General features: G+C 41.8%; 1 protein-coding gene across 2 annotated transcripts in view; it reads right to left on the reverse strand.

Annotated features, from left to right (window-relative positions):
* Positions 1-16449, reverse strand: part of RASAL2 (RAS protein activator like 2) — a 128984-nt gene extending 112535 nt beyond the window's left edge. For both annotated transcript variants that reach the window (XM_075156874.1, XM_075156873.1), the window contains exon 1: positions 15221-16449. In XM_075156874.1, the coding sequence (XP_075012975.1) occupies positions 15221-15815 (595 nt within the window). In that variant the 5' untranslated portion in view covers positions 15816-16449. The remainder of the gene's footprint in view (positions 1-15220) is intronic.
* Between the last annotated feature and the right edge of the window lie 3679 nt (positions 16450-20128).

The following is a 20128-nucleotide window of genomic DNA, read 5'->3' on the forward strand; positions in this document are numbered from 1 at the left end:
AGTGGAACCAGAAAACGCAACCCAATGAAGGTGGGGACCTTACAAAACACGCAGGTGCGCTTCGTGCTCAGCCCAGCCTCCCGTGCGTGCCTGCAAACAAGCAGCTCATTGTGCAGCCTTGTAAATCTCATGACATCACCAGAAGAGAAGCTGCTATCTGTGTAAAAACCAATTTGGTTCCCAGGATACCTAGGGTTTCAAAGAACCCGCAGTTGCTCAAAGCCATCGCTGTGACCCTTCCTACAATACTAAGCAGGTTTTGCTTCCTTCTCATTCAGTTCTCATTCCCTGCCCAGGACCACTCATCTTTGCTCCTGAATATTAAGTATATTTTTCTCTCACAGTTAAATTCCCACTTGGCCTACAAAACGCTTTGGAATCTCAAAACAGAAATGGTTATTACAAACCTGTAGAGAGGATTATAAAAGATTACATGCCCCTATTACATAGCTGCCAAGTTCTGAGAAGATTCTCAAGTGACACTTCTCCCCAAAGCAAGGAGAGGCTTTCGTGAGAGATTTAGGAAGTGGAAAACGGAGAATAGCAGAAAAGTTAATTATTCGTGGGAGAAGAAAATCTGCAGTTTTTCCTCTTAATTTATGCATGATCCTTTTCTTACCCAGCTCTATACCCTTCCCTCTGTTCTTTTCTCTATAATGCTTGCTCTCACCGACCCCTAATCTCCATCTTATAGCCTCTTCAGCACCGAGCATCCAGACTGGGCTGTTCCTTCTTAATTCTTTATTCTTTGCGGCAGTGCAGGAAGAAGACTAGAGGAAAAGCTTCCTGAGCTTAAAAAGGACGTTGGCCCAAGGCAGCTGTGGGGCGAAAAAAAAAAAACCACACCAAGACAATTTAAAAACAAACGCTGCTCAGTTCCTGCACATTTTTTGGGTGCACAAAAAAAACGTACAAGGGTACTTGTGGTCAAAGCTAAACATACGTGTACCACAAGCAGTGCACAGATCTTGGTAAAAGCACCATTATCAAAGGTTCTGCCCCTCCAGACAGCTTTACCCACCCATCCATGCCAAGAAGGCATCAACCAGCTGACATTCATCTGTCACAGACCGGTTTCAAGAGAGCAAGACCCTTTTACCTTCTTCTGGCAGGTGAAGGGAGGGAGGTATGGGAAGAGCCAAGGCAGAGAAGCATTTCTGTGGAGACAAGAACTAGCCACAGGAACAGAGAAGGTGATGAGATAGTGACCACAACAAGGTAAAGATGAACAACTGAAAAACAAACACACCGTCTTTCAGGCTTCCACGTGCAGTTTGAATTACACCATGCAGGCTGTTTCTTTTAGGAGCTTTCATCTTTGGCTTTCCTTCAAGAAAACTGATAGATTCATTGACACTGATCTGAACAATCTCAGCCGATAAACTTAATTTCTCAGAGCAATGGCAGGATTGCTGAATTCCCCTCGCCTTAAACCTATCTCTACAGAAACACATCCTCTGTGGTTTGAAAAACAACCCTACCCATGTGTGGTGGTCTTCATGATGAGAAAGAAGAATAAAGGAAAAATAAAGAATAAAATAAATCACAAAGCTCTCAAAGTGATGTTTTCCCGTAGATAGGAGTTTTAAATGCTGCCATCACTGCACAGCCTGTTGCTGCTGTACTCTTTTAGCTATTTTCAGCCTGAAAGTTTCTTGAAGCCTCAGTATACATGAGTGATTAGGGGCTTCTTTTAGGTTCGTCTTTTTGCCTCAACAGACTTTTGGGAAAAGAGAATATAGGAGTTCTGACCACCGCTGATGTCTCAGACAGACGAGTTTATTTCCCTTGTCAAAGACAGCGTTCACGGGACACTAAAACCTACTACAACGATGTGCATTTTTTTTTGCATATTATCCAGGTCATTCAGGCATGTAGGCTAAACTCAGCTTTCTTATTTTAACCACTTAAAACAAATGACTTAGTAAGGGACCACCTCAAGGGATTCAAATATAATGTAAAAGAAGCCCTCCAGTACTCCCCATGCTATTTAAAAAGACCCACTCTGCTTCCTTCTGGCGTCTTCAAAATGTTTTCAAACAAACCTGGAACCAGCTATTACACACCGCTTAGTTGATTTGACCTACTTAAAACCAAAATTCCATACAAAAGCACCAGAACGCTCCTCATTCCATTTTTCTCCCTAACGTCTGAAAAGTCTTCATGCATTTCAGTAATGCAATGCTAATATACAAAGGACTGGACTTTTTTCATCCTTTAAAGATGGTTCAGACACAAAACTTCAGAGGAAGGAGACCGGATCTTACATAAATGCAATGGGGATTCTGAGCTGTATTTAGATTTATGCAAAGAGATGTCTTATTGCAAATAATCTGAATTCCACATTTAATCCAGTACAGCGAGGTAACAACCTGTAATAACTCTTTTATCAGCTCTCCTCTTTAACCTTTAGTTAAAGGTTAGATGAGGTTAGTTTCCCTTTGTAATTTAACCCAGATATTGTACCTGTTTTTAGGGAGGGAAAGCTGGCTTCGGGAGAAAAGTCCACTTTGCTTAAGCATAAGGAGGTCACCAACAATTTGGTCAAGGCAGGACACCGAGCTGCTGGCTCAGATCAAGGCTCAGGAGTCTTCTGACTCAGAGCGCTTTGGTCTCCTTATTGCCACATGATGTCAATATTTGCAAACCAAAGCTCAATTTTGTTCCGAAATTTCAGAATATAGCGGATGTTTCTTTCTTCTTGCCTACTCTATATGATGATGAGGAAAAACTAACTGTGAAAGAAAGAGGCAACATGGGAAGAAATAACAGTGCCAGGGCAGAGAAATTGCAAGTGCTGAGCTAACACTGTGTCAGGGGAAATTCATTCTTGTAGGCCAGCTCGCTTTGGACATCTTAGCCGTGCTGAGATCAAGGCTCCTGAGATACCACCAAAACAGGTGGAGCAGGTTTACTATGCTTTTGGCAAACTTAAATAAGCATGATTAATGTAAACTTTGATGATGGGTTAGCTAATTAAAAGGATCTGTAGCTGGGTTGCAGTATTTCAGGTATTCTTCAACTGGGTTTTCCCTCTACTTAATACGTTTCCCTTCTCTCTCCAGTAGGCTAGGCTATGAAGAATAAAGGCAACCCCACATCCTCAGCCCAAACACCCTCCACCCTAGAGCCCACGCCAACTTAGTTCTTCCTCCTTACTCCTGCTACGTTCCCCAAAACCTGCACAATATAAAGCTTGTGAGGACCAAACCTTCCATTATTCACTACGCTGCTTTTTATCTGATTTATCTGATGCTTAGTATTAATGCCACAAATCCCCTAAGCGCAAACATGCACTTGTTCCCAAATGTTTTCCCTGCCATATGTTTTGCAAACTGACATCATGAAGCCCCCACAGCGAATGCAAACCCCCTTCTATCAGAAGGGTAAAGCCACAGGTGCTCATCTCCAAAATCCTAGAAGGAGAACAAATGAAGCCAGCAAGGATAAATAACCAGTGGAGAGAAAATGTCTTTCCTACAGCAATGCTAAACAGAAATTTATAGGTCACAACCTTGCAGAAACAGGCCTGATAACATCTAATTAGCAGTCCCGCTGCGCAACTGCATTTTGTAACAGTAAATCCAACCAGACCGGGAGGAAAGGGAAAGGGGAATCTTTATATAAATACAATAATTTTCATCCAGTTTGAAAAGTTTTGCCTTATGTTACTGTTTTGTGGGGACTAATCAACCCACACAAGTGATTTTATGAGTTATTACTGAAATTCATTTCACTCCTATCGGGAAACAATTTACAGGGGCAGCACCGATTTTTATTAATTTATTTATTTTTAAATGGAAATACTAAGAATTCTGTTTGCTGCCAGAAGATGGGTGGAGAAGGTAAAGAAAGTTCACGTACCCAAGAGACTATTAACTAGAACCAACTTGGACAATACATTTGAGAAGCATTTCCTTCCAGCTACTGTAGATAGCTGTCCTTAACATGCCTTTACTTAAGCAGCCAATTTTCCACCGAGTACAATGAGATTTCAAAACACACACGAAATCAGAGTATAAACAGACACAAACATCCACTTAGTGATATAACAAAAGAAAATACAGGGCAAAAACTTGAGCTTGGCATTTTAAACATCCTCCGCTCCACCCTCCCCCCCATCTTTTTTTTTTTAAGTGACAGCATTATCACAAAATACCCTACTTAGCTGTCTTTGCAATGGTGTTCTTGAAGAAAAATTATTTCTGGGGGTTGAGGGATAAATTCCACCCAATGTTATTGCACAGGGAATCGAGTTTCAGATGAAACAAGCAGCAGCCCATAAAGCATGAATGAGGCTGCAGCAGCAGAGACAGCAGGAGGGAGTGGTGAATCAGGCAGAGCCAGTCCACACTAGCAGTACAAAGCAAGAACATTTAAAATACATATGAAGATCTTGTCACAGACAGCAGAAATGACAAACAGATGAGAGGCAGCACCAAAGAGTGAAATATTAAGGAGCAACTCCCTTTTATTCAAGAGTTTTAGTTTGTTAAAGACAGACCATGCTGCTTCCACATCATTAGAGCAGGATGGTACCCTACCCCCCAACCCCTGACAGATGTCAAACTTATTTTTGTAAATCTCTGGCGATAAAAACCATGCATGGCATCTTGTTCATTTCCTCTTTACTACTTAGTTTGCCAAAAACTTTAAGCTCTGCTTTCCTTGCCACATCTACAGACCAGTACTATTTGTTTTGCTTTCAGTGACTAATGATGATCATGCACATCCCTTGTCTTTGTAAAAGCCTCTTTTAACAACCGGATCAGAACTGACAATGATATCTTGGTACCTGGGACCAGTTTTGCTAGCCCTGAAGCAATCAGACAGGATGACGAAAAGAGAAGGGGAGGGGGGGAAGAATCTATTTTTTCTTTCCCAAACTCTCATGTGATTAAAATCCATTAAAATGCAAACAGGCTTGAATTTTATTTTATCCATCAGTGACCACACTTCACTGTCCCTGGGCTATGACTGTCTCTTTGTGAATTCTCTGCACATAAGAGGAGTCAAGCTCTAGGTTTAGGAGCAATCAATCTAGAAAACCTTGCTAAATACATATGTGTGTATATATTTTATAATGATCTCCATTTTTCATGTTGATTTACATTTATCATTGAAAAGTACATTCAGCTTCATGTTTGCTCATCTCTGAATAAACAAAGCGAAGGTTTTTGGGTATCCAAAGACAAATAAGACATTACAGATGTAGACAAAACCTATCATCACCCTGAAAGCATTTCTCTTTGAAATTATATAGCCATGCAGAAGTTATTCAGAGCGGAGATTGCTATATGTGTTTTCAATTCAGCCTGGGCCTGTTGGGGGCAGGGAGGGAGTCTGATGAGGCTTTTTTCCCCTCCACATACTTGACGATTCAGAAACATATGACTCCATAAGGATGCTTTTCTTCCCCTTGCATTCAATAGTTTCCATTTCTCAGGACAGGTCTCCTTAGGTTCATATGTCTATGTTCACATATAGTATGCCTACCTGGAGTTTTGCCATTAAAATAAATGCATCTACATCCATTTGAACATGTGATTCCCCATCAAGCACAACCATGTAAATCAAACACAGTCAGTGCACCAGCTGGGTTCATACTGCACAGGAGTATTTCCTTCTCATCTGCAGACTTTGTCCCCTTTTGCTTCAGCAGGAAAAAAAAAAAAAAAAAAAGAAGTCTGGAGTTAGAAATTATAGTTTCCACAGTAACAGTAGGAAGGTGTCAGAAGTCTGGGCACATATGCTGCACAGCACAGCTAGGCTGTTGTAGAGCTAGCATCCACCAGATTCAAGATGCTACATACACACACAATAAATTGTTTTGGTTGCTGCGCAAACACAAATTTCTCAATTAGTACATTTGAGATTTGAGCCATTCATGCCTTTTATTAAAGTAACTCAAAACTCCTGCTCTACACATATAATTCCCCCCAGACAAACCCAATAGCATTTTACAGTTATATTTAAGGGTCTTCACTTCTGTTTATAGACGTGCAGCATTCACAGAAAGCTCAGAAGGAACTCCACAATGAAGAAAGGAAAACGTATTTCCTGGAAAGAAGTTCTCCCCTTTTGCAGCTATTAGTGTATATCTAAGCAGGAGTTAACTACCTGTCATTATAACGAGCTCCTCAGGCAGGTTTTGTGGCATCCTGCATTGAGCTCCCTGCTGCTGCGGATAAGCCAGCTAAAAACTACCTTGTTAGCCCAGCTAAAACAGTGGCCGCAGCAGTCACCTATGTATAAGGAGGGGAAAAAAGGGTTATTAGCAGTGCTGTATTGGATAAGGATAGACCCAAGAGCTAGCCCAGCCTGGCAGCAGCATGGGGCAGTGCCCGAGCGGAGATGCCAGGTTATGGGCAGCGCAGGGCTGTCCGTCTCAGCTCCCCCCAAGCTGCCCAACCCCGACTTCTGCTCACCGGTGCCTGATGAGCACATAGGAGGGCACCAGTCTGATTCTGGACACGTACAAGATTTGTCTCCGCAGCACCAAGATAAAGAAAATTTACACCATCTTTTACTGACACATGTTGGTTTGCTCTTTCCTTATTAACTACACACACTGGTATCCCACTGGCTTTTCTAAGTACCAGGGTGACTAGCTCAGCCATTTCCGTGAGACTGTGTATTAACAAGAAAAGAGATGTAAACCTCTTAATGCCTAACCCCACAAAGTCACGAGGGCCTCACCTCCCACCTAATCCACACTGGCAGAGTATCCAACACTCTCCTAGGTGCCCCATGCTTTCTGCAAGTCTTCTGGATTAAAAGGCTTTTACTGACACAGGTCATCTCTAACACTGAGACACGGTAAATAAGAGTCAAATCTTCACGTGACAGTGACACATGCAAGCGGGGGTGGCAGCCACGGTCACAAACCATGAAAACCAATGTCGAGACAAATGATTCAGCTCCATCGCTGCAGACTCGGAATGATTATCCCTTCCTCTCCCATTCCTTTTCAAAACTTTATCCCATTTTCTATAAGAATAAGTCTCAGTATCATTCAGTACCACCTCAGTAAAGGAAAGGACTGTCATTTTAAGACATCGGTGGCTTGAACCACACTCATTTTATCAAGCTACAGGAGGGCTGACAGGAAACCTACCACCAACCACACTGCAGCCAGAAGCCTGCCCTTGCCAAGCACCACGCACTCAGCAACCCCAGCCTGAAAACGCTAGCATCGCAGCATATTAAGCACGCAAGTCTTCATTGCTTAATAAAGCTCACAGAGGAACTGGTTACTAAGACAGGCTATTTATACAGGACACAGCCAATATCCTTGATCAGTAATGTAAAAAAAGCATTGCTTGAGTGGGAATGACTGTAGGCAACTGGGAGCTATTCAGATCTGTGTATTTACTTGCTCCCCCTCACACGCAGCTCATGCAGTGGCACTACCTGGAAAGGTGTTGCTGACAAGGCCTCTTCTCACGTGCAAGTGAGAAGAGCTAATAGGAGTTATAAGGTAGATGGAGACACACTGCAAGATTTCAAAATTTGGCAGTAGTAGTAATTTATCAAAACCGCTTGCCAAAGCATCTGTGTGACTAAAAGACTGCTAGAGGAAAATTGCTTTTAAAAGTGACTACATTAAAAGGGCTTTTATTTTTTTTTTTTTTAATGAAAATGCATTGTAAACCCATAGATGCAAGTAGAAGAAAATATAAAGCAATTTAGCTGAGGACAAGTGAGATGCAGCTAAAAGTAAGACCGTACCATCACACAAGTATGCAATAATCTCTGAAGATTTTAAGGTTTTACTCGGGAATATTTTGCGTACGGGATGCAGGAAAATGCTTCTGTTCCTATAAAACATGCAAAACCAGCTAAGTCAGACATCAAATGAATAAGCAGGTCTGCTTACAACTTGCCATTGGACTTGGCAGTGTACCTTCTTGCATTTCACTTTTTAGAGATAGGGATTTGTCTGTGACGAGGGGAGACAGAGGACGAGGAGAATCAGAGAGCTTTGCAAAATAAACAAATCTCCAGAACTAGAATTCAAACCTCATACAAAGACAAGAAACTATTAAACCAACACATAACTCTGACCCCCTAGGTCTCAAACCGAGAAACAGCATCAATAGTGATGTGTGGTGGTAGCTGACAGAAATACATGCATCTGAGCTGGAAAAGTGTGTTTGCTCACTACCTGCTCTCACAGGCCACTGTCAGTAATGTGGCTCCTCTCTGCATCAGTTTTCAGACAAGTGGTTTTGAGAAGGATGCTCCTATACCAAATGCACACATTAAAATGACCAGCATATTCTCCATAAGGAATAAAGACAGACTGCTTGCCCTCTAAAACATAAGCTTCTTTGAGAAACTAGCTATTTCAGTAATTTTTTTTCACCTTGTCTGTACAAAATATTTTTTAACATCTCTTGAACAAGCGGTCCTGCAACTTGTAAAAAGCTCTCTCGCCCACAGAGGACCAGATGTCTAGCTTCAGCTTTCCCCATAGTAAGAACAAAACCACGCAGGGGACAGTTGGTTTCAATGCTAACATGTCAAGAGTTTCATGCATTAGCCTGTTGTTTACATCAGCAGCTTCCTTTAAACAAGTGATGTTTTATTGGACTATGAAGTATTTACTTCAGAAGAGTCTAAAGAGTCTCCTGAGTAACTACCACAGAGAAAGTATCACCACAGAAAGCATAAGGCTAAATGATAATGCAAGTTAATTAGTTAAAGCAAGCGATAGAGTAACTATAGTAGAGTAATGGTATAAATAAGGACACTGAGATAATCTTGTACATGTTTATTTACTTCTAAAATGCCATTGCTTTGAGTCCTTAATCACATACTGTTAGCATTACAAATCTACACCATTCATTATTTGGAAAAAACCCAAAGACCTAAAAACCAAATACTTTCCTTTGGGTTTGTTATTTTAAGGAAAAAAGGGTCAACGTGCCTAGGAAGCGCTCGTTGTGTAAGCATGCAGGCAATTTTCATCTCGCGCCAAGTTCCATTACAGGCAGCATTTGTGGAAATGCAAACCAGGGAGCTTTGCCTGAAGAAAATTTTACCATGGCAGAACTTGCCCTCTCGCTACAGGCTCTAAATGTACATGTTTACAAGAGTTAAGGTTCCCATTTCTAGTGTCGAATAAGCTTAGCAGGGACTGAGTATTCCAGAACAGCTGAACCACTGGGTACAGTTCCCCTTTCTGCACGCTCCAACAGCTGCACTTTAGGTCTATCTTTGAGAAGAATACAGAATTTTGAGAGAAGTCTAACACGGTTTCTTTCATACTTCCTAAGCATGGGCTCGCTTAGCCCTCAAGGGTAACGGCAAGGACTGCCTGCCCCCCTGGGCTGCGGGGTAGGTGCTGACATGCTGCAGACATCCCCTTGACCATGAGCATCTCCCGCTGTCCTCCCGGGAATCCTGCCCCGTTGGGTCTCACAGCTGAAGTTTCTCTTTCCGGAGACTCAATAATCGAAACGTGAAGCTTTGCCAAAGACTCCAAATCCAACTGCTCCAGACATAGCTCCTCCTCTGGAAAGCAAAGACTGTTTTTCCTCCTCCAGCCACTTCCTTTCGACCCTGTCTGGCCTGTTATCAAAGGAAAAGCTTCTCCCAGCAAAACCCCAAATCTTTACTTCACTGGGGGCCCTTTCTCCTAATCCCCACGGTTTCACTCTTTGGCTGCTTCTAAGGAAGCTGCATCTCTTCAAACCCCTACCTCCCTGCAAAGAAAATACAGGAGACGAGATGTCTCTAGGACACAATTACCCTCTCCGTAGGTAATTCCCATGCAATAATTTCTCACGATCAAGGTAATCACAGATAATATTCTTGCAAGCACCAGCTGTCAGCTTCCTCTGCACAAGCAGCATGAAGTACAACATCCCAACAGTCCCACAGAAGCGGACCACAAAAACAACAAACAGCAACCTGGAATGCAAGACTCTGCCACTCACTTGCCATGATTTCATGAGTCAGAAGATAGCTCTTACAAATATAAATGTCCTCATTCATCCCACTGAATGCTAATTTTTGGATTCAGACTAAATGGTCTGAGGATTGAAATTCAGGATTCAAAGAAATGAAAATCAACAGTCAACGCTGAAATGAGCACAACTACCTGCTTAACCATTCGTTAAGTGTAATTAACACCAGATAAGCATAATTTTATTAGCTTCAGATATTATGGCTAATTATTTTGTGTCATGTTCATAAATATTCAGCTGAATGGTATTAGCCTATTGCCCACATTAAACATTACAATGCTTGGGATGATCCAGGCATGGCTCACTAGCAAAAGGAAATACTTCGGGGTGGAGGGTGGCGGTGCCGGGGGGGTGTTTAAGTGATACTCAAAGCTGCCAAATGCCAGAAACGCTCCCCTGTGCATCTCCATCCCCCTGTAATTTTCAATATACCATGTAACACAATATTTACTACCACAAAGCCACACTACAGTTTAAAAAAAGACAGACCGATGCTGGACTGCAACGTGTTATTTTCATAGTTATAAATCTACAAAAAACTACAGTCATTTTAATGCAACGTCGGGATTAGGTATAAGCGGCTACCTTGAATCTGTTCTGACAATTAAAGGTGAATGAGTTTTAACATTAAGACCACACCTTGCAACGAAACATAGGGGATCGTAGCAGAAGGCATATAAACTGACATTTGCACAGCACTTAAACGAACACATGAATTACAGAATAAGCTCAATTGTGTAAAAGTTCCCGAATAAAAAACCCGCCAAAAATAAACTACTTAAGAGCAAAAGAGATTTGGGGGTGGAGGAACATGAGTCAGTAGAAGGACTTCTAAAATGAGAAAGTGGTTTTAAAAACATGAAAATAGTGAAAGCTGCTCCAATGAGTAATAAATACTAAATTCCCATCTCAGAAGGAAGAAACAATTTTGTATTTTGGGAATCGCTGAAAGAAACAGAACGTGGAACTGCCTTGGCTTTAATTTGAGTTACAAATGTGAAAATACAAATACCTAAATAAGTTTATATGGAAAGATATAAGAAATAGAATTTAATGACTCTAGACTGTAAAGATATTAAAAAGAGCATAGAGTTTGAATCACTTTAGTGAATTATAAAAATTCAATTCCAGAAAAGCAAGAATATAAAATATTCTCTTTCACTCTAGGCACAAAAAACTTTTTAAAATGAATTAAAGCATGAAATCAAAATTAAAAGACTGAAGAAGCGTATCTCTATCCAGGTGAAGAAGGAGAAGGAAATAATGCTGAAGAAGTGCCTTTATAAAAATTGTAACAAGAGAGCAACTGTGAAAGCTAAATGCACGCTAAATAAAAGAAATCAGTGTTTACCCTCTCCCTCCCCCAAACCAAAACAGAGATACCCAGGGAGGATATAAGTAATTGATTCTACTGAAGAATTATTTTGTCATCAATCTACAATTAAACTTGCACTGCCCTGAGATCCAGATAAGAAGGAACAGTGAAATAAATGTTATCTGAGAACTCTCTCACAAACCCATTCTCAACAGCGTTAAAGGGTCACTGGTAATACTCAGAAATAATAGAAAAAGGTGCAGCAGCTCACCTACAACCCGTGGATCCAAGGCTTTGTCTGCATAGCTCCTTCCTTATCTTGTTTCTACCGAAATCATGGTATGTTCACAATCAACAAGTTTATCAGGATGACATGTCTCCTTCCTCAAGCTGATACATTTACCAGAAATTAAAACATTCTTAGATTTCTTAAGTTATAAATATTAACTTAATACTGAGTACAAACCCTTTTACCTTCAGGCTTTGCATATGCTAATTTAAATGCTGGTTCAAAATGCCTGGCTCTAGAAGGTCTTAGAAGTCAGCACATGTGCACCAAAAGCACTTCATTCACACCCAAACCTGGCCCAGGTTTCTCCTGTGAAGACCCATGCAGCGCACTGGGAAAGAGCTCTGCTCTTCCCACCAACCGTCCACTCCATCTGTCCTCGTCCTCCTAAACCCGCGCTGTAGCGTGTTGCAGAACGCGTGCCACACGCGTCGGGGAGCCCCTGCATCTCGCCAAAGCCCTGGGCAGAGCCAGAGGAGGCAACTCTCCCAAGGTTCAGCATCCTTTCATCACCGAAGAGGATGAGTGAGTCCATCCAGCAGGGATTTCTACAGCCAAGAACCGATGAAGCAGTGTCTGAACATGCTTCCTAGACTGTGAGACCAACTGGAAAATATTTATCCAGAACTTTTTTTTCTTTTCTTTTTAAAATCCCACTTCCCTCTTCAAGTTGCCAGAAAAACAACCGATCCTCTTTTGGGAGGTAACCATTTCTTGAAGGAGGGAACTGCTCTTCCCTAGGCTCACAAAGACCAGTAGCAAACTCCACCAGTTGCTACACAAACCCACGCAGATGACCCAGCCGCTGCGATTCTGGTGCAGAGATGAAGCAAAACACGAGGGCCAGGCAAGCGTTGGAAAGAAGATAATCTTTTAAAAAGTTGATGATCTGCAAGTATTTCAGAGGAAAGTGGAAATATTTTTAATGAAGCGAGCTGGTGGAAGTAAAGGGCCTGGCTCCTTGGACAGATGTGAGACAGAAAGCATGCCTCCAGGTTCTCTTGGTTGAACTCCAAAGCATGCCTCTCCCACTGTGTATTTAACAACACAGAAAAGGTCTTCTTGGGTTTGGGTCATAGCGACAAGAATTTCTATCCAAAGAGATGTCTCCTGGGAGACTTTCGATCAAGCTCTTCCAAGTTAAACTGTTCGCATAAGTTGGAGAAACCCCATGTCTCACAACATCTCTTGGCTAGTAAAGTGTCTGGGCCGCAGACCACAGACTTCAGTTGCCTGAGGATTCCCAAATTCTGCCTCTCTTGGAGTGGAAAACAGAATCCACGCTCTGAAGATTTGATCCTTCTGAGCATCTAGACCGCGGCTGAGAACATGACAGACTAGTCATATTTCTCTTACCCCTTTTGTCTTCAAGTTACCTCCCTCAGCCCTGAGATCTAAACCCCAGGAGCTCGCAAGCTTTGCCACCGTTTTATCAGGTCTCAGCCTACAGCACTCTGTGGGACAGAAGACTCTACCCGGCAGCTCCAGCTAACTCTAGCTCTCCTTTAAGGAAAAATAAAACCAGTGACAGGCAATTAGTTGTCCTCTGGCTATATATGCCACCCAGCAGCACGTCTTGCAGGGTGAACTAGTTCTCTTAAACCTAAGCTGTTTGCTTGAATAACAGAGGCTGAACCTTTGAGAAGGCAAAGGCTGAAAAGAAACTCCATGGACGTGTCCATCCCACCAAAAGCTCTGCGGTCCCGCGACAGCAGCCAGGCAGGACCTGGCTGTTCCAGGCGATTTTGTGGGTGACTGCATCAACCTTGTTTCCCCAAACACCTTCTCGGCTACAACCTCCTCCCTCAAGAGAGTTTGACTTTTAATCTAGAGTCCCATTGTTTTTCTTTCAGTTCCTGAACTGTGACTCTCGTTGCAAAACCAGTTTTGGCAGGCTCAGACAGAGGTTTATCCGACCCCAAAAGGCTTTATCATTGTCCCATACCTGAAGGGGACATGAAGTATTTACCAAGTGGTGTCTTCTCACAAATAATCCTTTTCCTGTTTACTTTTCATGCTACTAAAAGCAAAGCATCCCAATAACCTAGTCGAGTGACAATACTTACAAATTATGACAGAACCATTCGGTATCAAAGTGCACCAGAGCAGAGGAAAATAAGGAACTACAGCATGCTATGCCCTTCATATACTGCCAGATTTTGATCCAAAACGCTTGTATCACATAGAATACCTTCCCAATATAGCTTGATGATGTATATTGGTGAGCGGAAGAGACCAAACAGAAAAACTGTCCCAAGCAGTCTACAGTAGTAATTCAGTCTCCCAGGAGGTCTCAACAACAGTGGGAGCCTGCAGTAGAAATCTTTGTTTGTAATGTGGATGACTAGAGAGGAGAGAAAAAACCAAACCAACCAACTCCTTAGCAAGAAGCCTTCCACAGAAGAAGAAAGAAAAAAAAAGTAGTTATTACTTCTTTTTTTTTCCATGTATTCCATGCAATTTAACAAGCATCATCACGCCAAATTCCAATTGAGAAAAGTCTTGGAGAAACACAAATCAGTGACTGTATGTAACTAGGTTTGAACAGATACAGTCCTTCTGAGTTATTTCTTCTTTTTGGCCATTTGTTTTTGTTTTAAAGCAATGTGACTGCTTCCAGTAGCAAACATAAGCCTGTAAGGGACATTCCACCGTGACTGAAAGACTGAATACCCCTGTACACAGACTATATTCTTCTTTCACTACTATTACTACGCTGAGTTTTTTTGAATACTGATGACTCGTCCAGCACTCTCAACTGGATCCAGATGTTATCAGGCTTTTAATACGATAATCTGGAGGACTCTGGAAAGCGCTGAGGTTTTAGGGAGAAGGAAGGTTTATTTTTGCTTTTATTACAAATTCAAACTTTGGTTTTGTGTTTTTTTTTTTTTCCCAAAGCCTCATCAGTTACTTCTTCAGGCTGGGTAGCCCACTAGAAAGTTACAGGAGAGACCGAGAGAACAGAAGGCAAATTTCTCCCCTTCCCCCCACCCCCCTTTTTTTTTTTTTACCCCCTGCTTTATGAGTGTTGTTATCAGCAGGGCAGATTTAAATGAAATCTCGGACTGACATCTTGCTGACCTCAATCCCAGCTGGCTAAACCTTTGCAACACTGCTGTCGGCGTCTACCAGTGAGCAGGCATCAGTTTAGCTGGTGGATTAGAAAACTGTGACTCTAATATGAGGAACTAGATCTGTTCCACTGTCTTGAACACTATTTAAAAGACAGCTTAATTTCTCTCGTTCCCTAGTACTTCATTTACAGTAGCAGGCTTGATATCTCAGTCAGGGCACTACAATGCTGCAGAGGCTACCATGCTTGCAGGACTGCATCCACCACACACTGGCTGCATTTGAGAGAGAAATGCTACTGCTTCCACCAGATGATGCTTGTTTTAAAGGGACCTCCAAGTTTTTAAGCACACACCAAAACATCTCACACCACTTCCTTATCAGGAAAGGCCCTTTTTCAGTTGCTTTTTTTGATTTAAGATAGAATACCAGAGAGTCGCTAATGTCATGTTAATAAAACTAAGTTAAAAAACGGTTTAAACAACTATCATATGTCCCAAAGAACGTCTCACTACACTCACCTGTTACACAAACAGAAGTAGAACAAAACAAAAATGAATTTATTACCTGTACTCAAATCAATTTGATTACCATCTGTCTTCCCTTCATTTACTGACTCACTGCCAGGCTCCCCTTTTCGACTCATTATCTTTGAAAAGCCACTTGAGAGAGAGGAGAAAATGCCACGGATGAAATAGCCCTGCTGTTCAGAGTCCACCGAACGCACAGCTTGCAGAAATGGCTTTGGATTCCTGTTTCCAACGTGTGGCACGGGTTCAGACAGAGAGCGGTTGAAGGGAACCCGAAAGGGTCTAGTCCTTGCCTGGAAAAGCGTCTCTGTTGGGTCTTCGTTGAGATCATCAGCACTGGTAGCATCCACGCTTGCAGAACTTTTGGCAAGACTGGGATCATTGCATTCCCCTTTCAGGCTGCACGAGCCCTCTCTTTTGCCTATGCTCCAGGGAAGCCGAGGATGTGTCTGCCACCTGTACGCTCTGAGAGGTTTCTCTGGGTCAGAATTCATTTGTTTATTCATCTTCTTGCTTTTCATTTGGTGGTACCAATGATAGTCCTTCAAGGCAGCAGTCCCAGCATCTTGTTCCGACAACGATCTTCTGAAGGTCCTGGGAGAGAGACTATAGTGCTTTTTGAAAGCGCTCATTTTCCACCTCTTGAATTTCAGCTCTTAACTTGTTGCTTAATAGTCATATAGCTATAGTTCCTTGCTCACCATTTTAAAGCCCCAGTCACTTTGCTTACCGCTGTGAACTGCAAGACAGCAGAGGTTCTTCCTGAAGATCTTGAGCATCAATCCCAGAACCAGGTATTTCTACACCGCAGCAAGAAGGACGTGCCCTCACCTATAGCCAGCCGACTTCTAACGGCACATGAAGCCTTGCTAAGCTTGCTGCCGCTTCCTGCGCTGTCACATTTCTGCACCAAGCTTTCAGGAAATGACTAAAAGAGCCCAGCCATGAAAACCCACAGTGGTGTTCTGCGCCAATCACACTTCGCTTTTTTCAGTCTACATTAAAGATTTGGTTAAAAAAAAAAAAAAAAAAGAATGTGAAAGTACTTCACTCTAGAGTCACAGCAAAGTCTCAGAAAAGCATTAAAAAATTGCAATACTCAACTGAGAGTCATGCACATTATGTTCTTCAGTTAGGGAGTAAAGTACATCAGACAGACTGAGTAATATACAACATAAAGACAATTCCTAGAGTTTATATTTACCATAGATACATTGCATCACTTAAGAATACCTCAGAGTTGCCTTTCAGAGAGAGGTAAAATAGGCAGATTCATCAGAAGCGAACGCTGGAAGCCCCAGAGAGGAAGGCAAAGGGGAGGAATGGAGTAAGGAGAAGAAACGCTGCAACTTAATGTACTGAGAGTGTAAATACGCTGAAGGGAAATAAGTAAAGGGGAGGAGAAAAGGGACAGAAAGGGTGGGTGGGACTTCATCAAACACAGACCAAAGCAAAGGGAAAGTTTTGAGGCATGATCCTCTGGCAAACAGAACAGGACAGCAGGCAGATTTTCCTTTTTCTCCCCCTTCCCCCCACCTTTTTTTTAAACAACAGAATAGGCTTTTATTTTTACAAATCTAGTTGGAATAAGCGAGATGGAAAAAATAGTCCTATCTGTTTAACCAAGAGGGAAAAAAACCCCTTGCCTTCTCTACAATTTAAGAAACAGCTGACTATTTTAAAATCTCATAAAGAAAATATCCGCTGGTGAACTCATATCTTGCTTGCCAAGTTTTAGACCAGAACACTTAAATCTCAAGTCTACTCAAATCCCTGAAAATAGGGGGTTTATAATGGAAACACTGACAGACCCTTGGCAATCAAGTGACAATGAAAACTACTTCTCTGGTTAAATAAAATGATAATCTGGTCTGGCAGACCAATAAAGCTTAACTGACCCACTATGGGATCTCGCTTTTAAGCTAGGCTGCATTTGTCAGCCAAAGTACATTCCTGACAGTTGCGGAGGCAAAAACTTCCTTACTTATATGTATATATGGAAAAGGGTATCACTGCTCCCTAGAACTGGGATGGAGTTACCCAAAGATCCCCATCAAGCAGAGAAATAATTTCCTTATTCAGTAGCAAGTTACATTCTTCAATTAGAAGCAACAGAAGCGACTATCTAAAGTTGCCAGGTTCAAGAAGTTACAACAAATAACCTCAGACACAAGAACAGCTCAGACATTGCAATGCAAATTCTGCATCAAAAATAATGATGCTGACTCTCGTGCTTTGTAGGAAGTCATGCTGCTCAGAGCACGAGTCTTAAATGACAAAATGTATCTAAATGAGACCTCTGCTGCAATTTCCATCCACAGCGGTGATCTTCTCAAGGAGGCACGAGGAGCAGTGAATACATGCAGAGATGCAAGTACTCCCATCGTGAAAATTACAGAATTCACCAGGAAAAAGTTAGCTGGCTCTTGTCTTTTGTTTCTTGATCGCAGGAGTTGCTGGTCACCCTTTGGTGCAGCCTACCTGGTCCCGTGGACTTGCATGGGTTGAGTTCTTATAAGTAATTCCTGACTTGACCCTCATCCACTGCTGGTAGGTTTATTTTCTTCTTGATCCCTTTCACCAAGCACAGAGCCCTGAGAGTCCTTGTTTCTGAAGGCAAACACAGCATTGAGGACCCCAACTTTAACTGGGTCTGCTGTTACTAGATCACCCACCCCTTTCACCAACAGGTCCTCGTTTTCCTTGTTGAGCCTTTTACTACTTATGTGGCCGTAGTGCTTTTAACAAATGCTTTGAATTAGCCAGTCTGGTAAAGTAGGCTTTATGGAACTTCAGAAATAAGTATAAATAAATACTACGGATGACGATGTGGTTCACTCTAATGACACAAGCCATAATCAGCAGAGGAAACTGAGATGTGAGGTAGGTTTCTGGTCAGCTCTGCAAGCCTTGCTTGTACAAGTTTCCGCTAGCACATCTACATCTAACTTTTTGTTTGGGAGCACAGAAGGGCAGGAGAGGACAGAAGACGGAGACAGACAGTGCAGTAGCTGAAGTCCTCCTGGGATTTGCGTGATGTAGATTTCTAGCACGCTTTCTAACTCCTGTTGAAACATAACGACCAAGCTGAGCACTCATACAAAGCACGTTTTCAAACAGCATTTTGAAAGCACTTATCTGCCTATCAGAGGACTCTGTATGACCAACAGGAAGGACTCAACTCAGATAATATGAGACCAGCTGCGTCAATGTTATTCTGAAGCAGGGATTTAGCACTTTGAACAGAATGAAACTTTAGGCGAGACACTGGTCTTTGCATGAGGACAGAGATGATCACCAGGACTGCTCTCATCCGAGTTCTCTTTTTCACCACCATCCTGTGGACGCCTGACTGTATGGAAAGATCATTTCACCTCCTTCCCAATATAGTTTGCGTTACATCCATCGCTGACTTCCACAGACCACCCATTTCAGCAAGGGATCGCACAGAAGCATTAACCACGTATCAAGTTACAGCATGAAGCGACGTGCAAAACCAGTTATGGGTTAACTTCTACTTAAAAATATTTTTATTGGTGTAGCTAGAGGTTGGACCACAGTCTGTACAGAACTAACAACACAGAAAAAGACAGGCTTCAATATGCACTCAACATGAAGCCCAGGAACATCAAAGTCACAGTTTAGTTTAAGTTGAATAATGTTAAGAAGGGTCTTTACTTTTGACTTCTGATTGCACTTTTGATTTCATGTTACCACTGCTCAGACAAATGCATTTCGAGATCAAAGAAAACAGTTACCCAGCTGCCTTCACTTAGCTGAGATTTCAGTGTACTCTGCAGAGGGTAAAACGGTCTTTCCCAAAGTGCTTCTAAAAAGGCATACAAGGCTTACATGTTTATTGACATAAAATCACTGATAGACAAGTTTGCTTAGTCTACAAATAAAACAATTCCTTTAAATTGCTAGCTGAAAAATTTTAGCCTGGGCTTTGAGTCAAACTGGACTCTCTCTTCCTTATACACATCATCAGTAGCAAAGATAATGCCCAAACAAACCCTTCATCTATAGTAATCCAATGCTAAGTTACAATTGGTCTCACTTGGCTCCAGCATTTCTTGTGTACATATAACATGCAAGAAAGTAATTCACGTAGCAGAACCTTCTCCTTGATCCGCAGTCCAGTTACTCATGCGAAAACTCAAGTCCTTTCAGAGCAGCAGTTTATCTTGGGAAGCATTTACACGGTCCCGCTATCACAAAGAAATCAGCCTACAGCAGTGACGGCTAACATATCGGTTATGCGAGATGCCTAACCGTACAGAGCCACCCACTCAGCTGTCGGCAGGTAAAATAATTTCTTCCACAAAAATGGAAGAAAGGAGCTTGTCAATTAACTTGAGAAAATCTGGAATATTTTCACTTATACCTCCTGTTTTTAATACCTACTCTATAAAAATGTGATGCTCAGCTAGCAAATTTTCCTCAGGAGAAGTTTTTTTGGTAATGTTTGCAGTTCATTGTGCCAAATAATTCATTTAGCTTTTTCAGAAAATTACTATTTTCTTCCCAACAATCCAGTCATTTAATCATCCAATTTGACATGTTCAACAGCACATATTTCACAACTCCTAGATATTTAAGTAATTTATGCACAAAATGCAGATTTGCTATGTTGGAATATAACTGTATTTCAGCTTTAGGATTACATTGGGAAAACAATCTTTCTTAACATTGTAACAACATTTCACACAAAATGTACACAAGCAACATTACATTTTCACCGAGCGTATGAAGATAATTCTTTGGCAACGGCCCCCTGCGTGGGCAGTCCACTCTCCACCATTCCGCTTTCCAAAAAAACTACCCATCTCTGCTGCATGAAGCTTCAGAAATTCCTCAGAGTATCTGTTGTTTAATAAATACTACCAGCCAATTAAAAAAAAAAAAAAAAAAGCAACACCACAAAAAAACAAATGCATCATTG

This window comes from Calonectris borealis, chromosome 8 (genome assembly GCF_964195595.1).
Source record: "Calonectris borealis chromosome 8, bCalBor7.hap1.2, whole genome shotgun sequence".
NCBI lineage: Eukaryota > Metazoa > Chordata > Aves > Procellariiformes > Procellariidae > Calonectris > Calonectris borealis.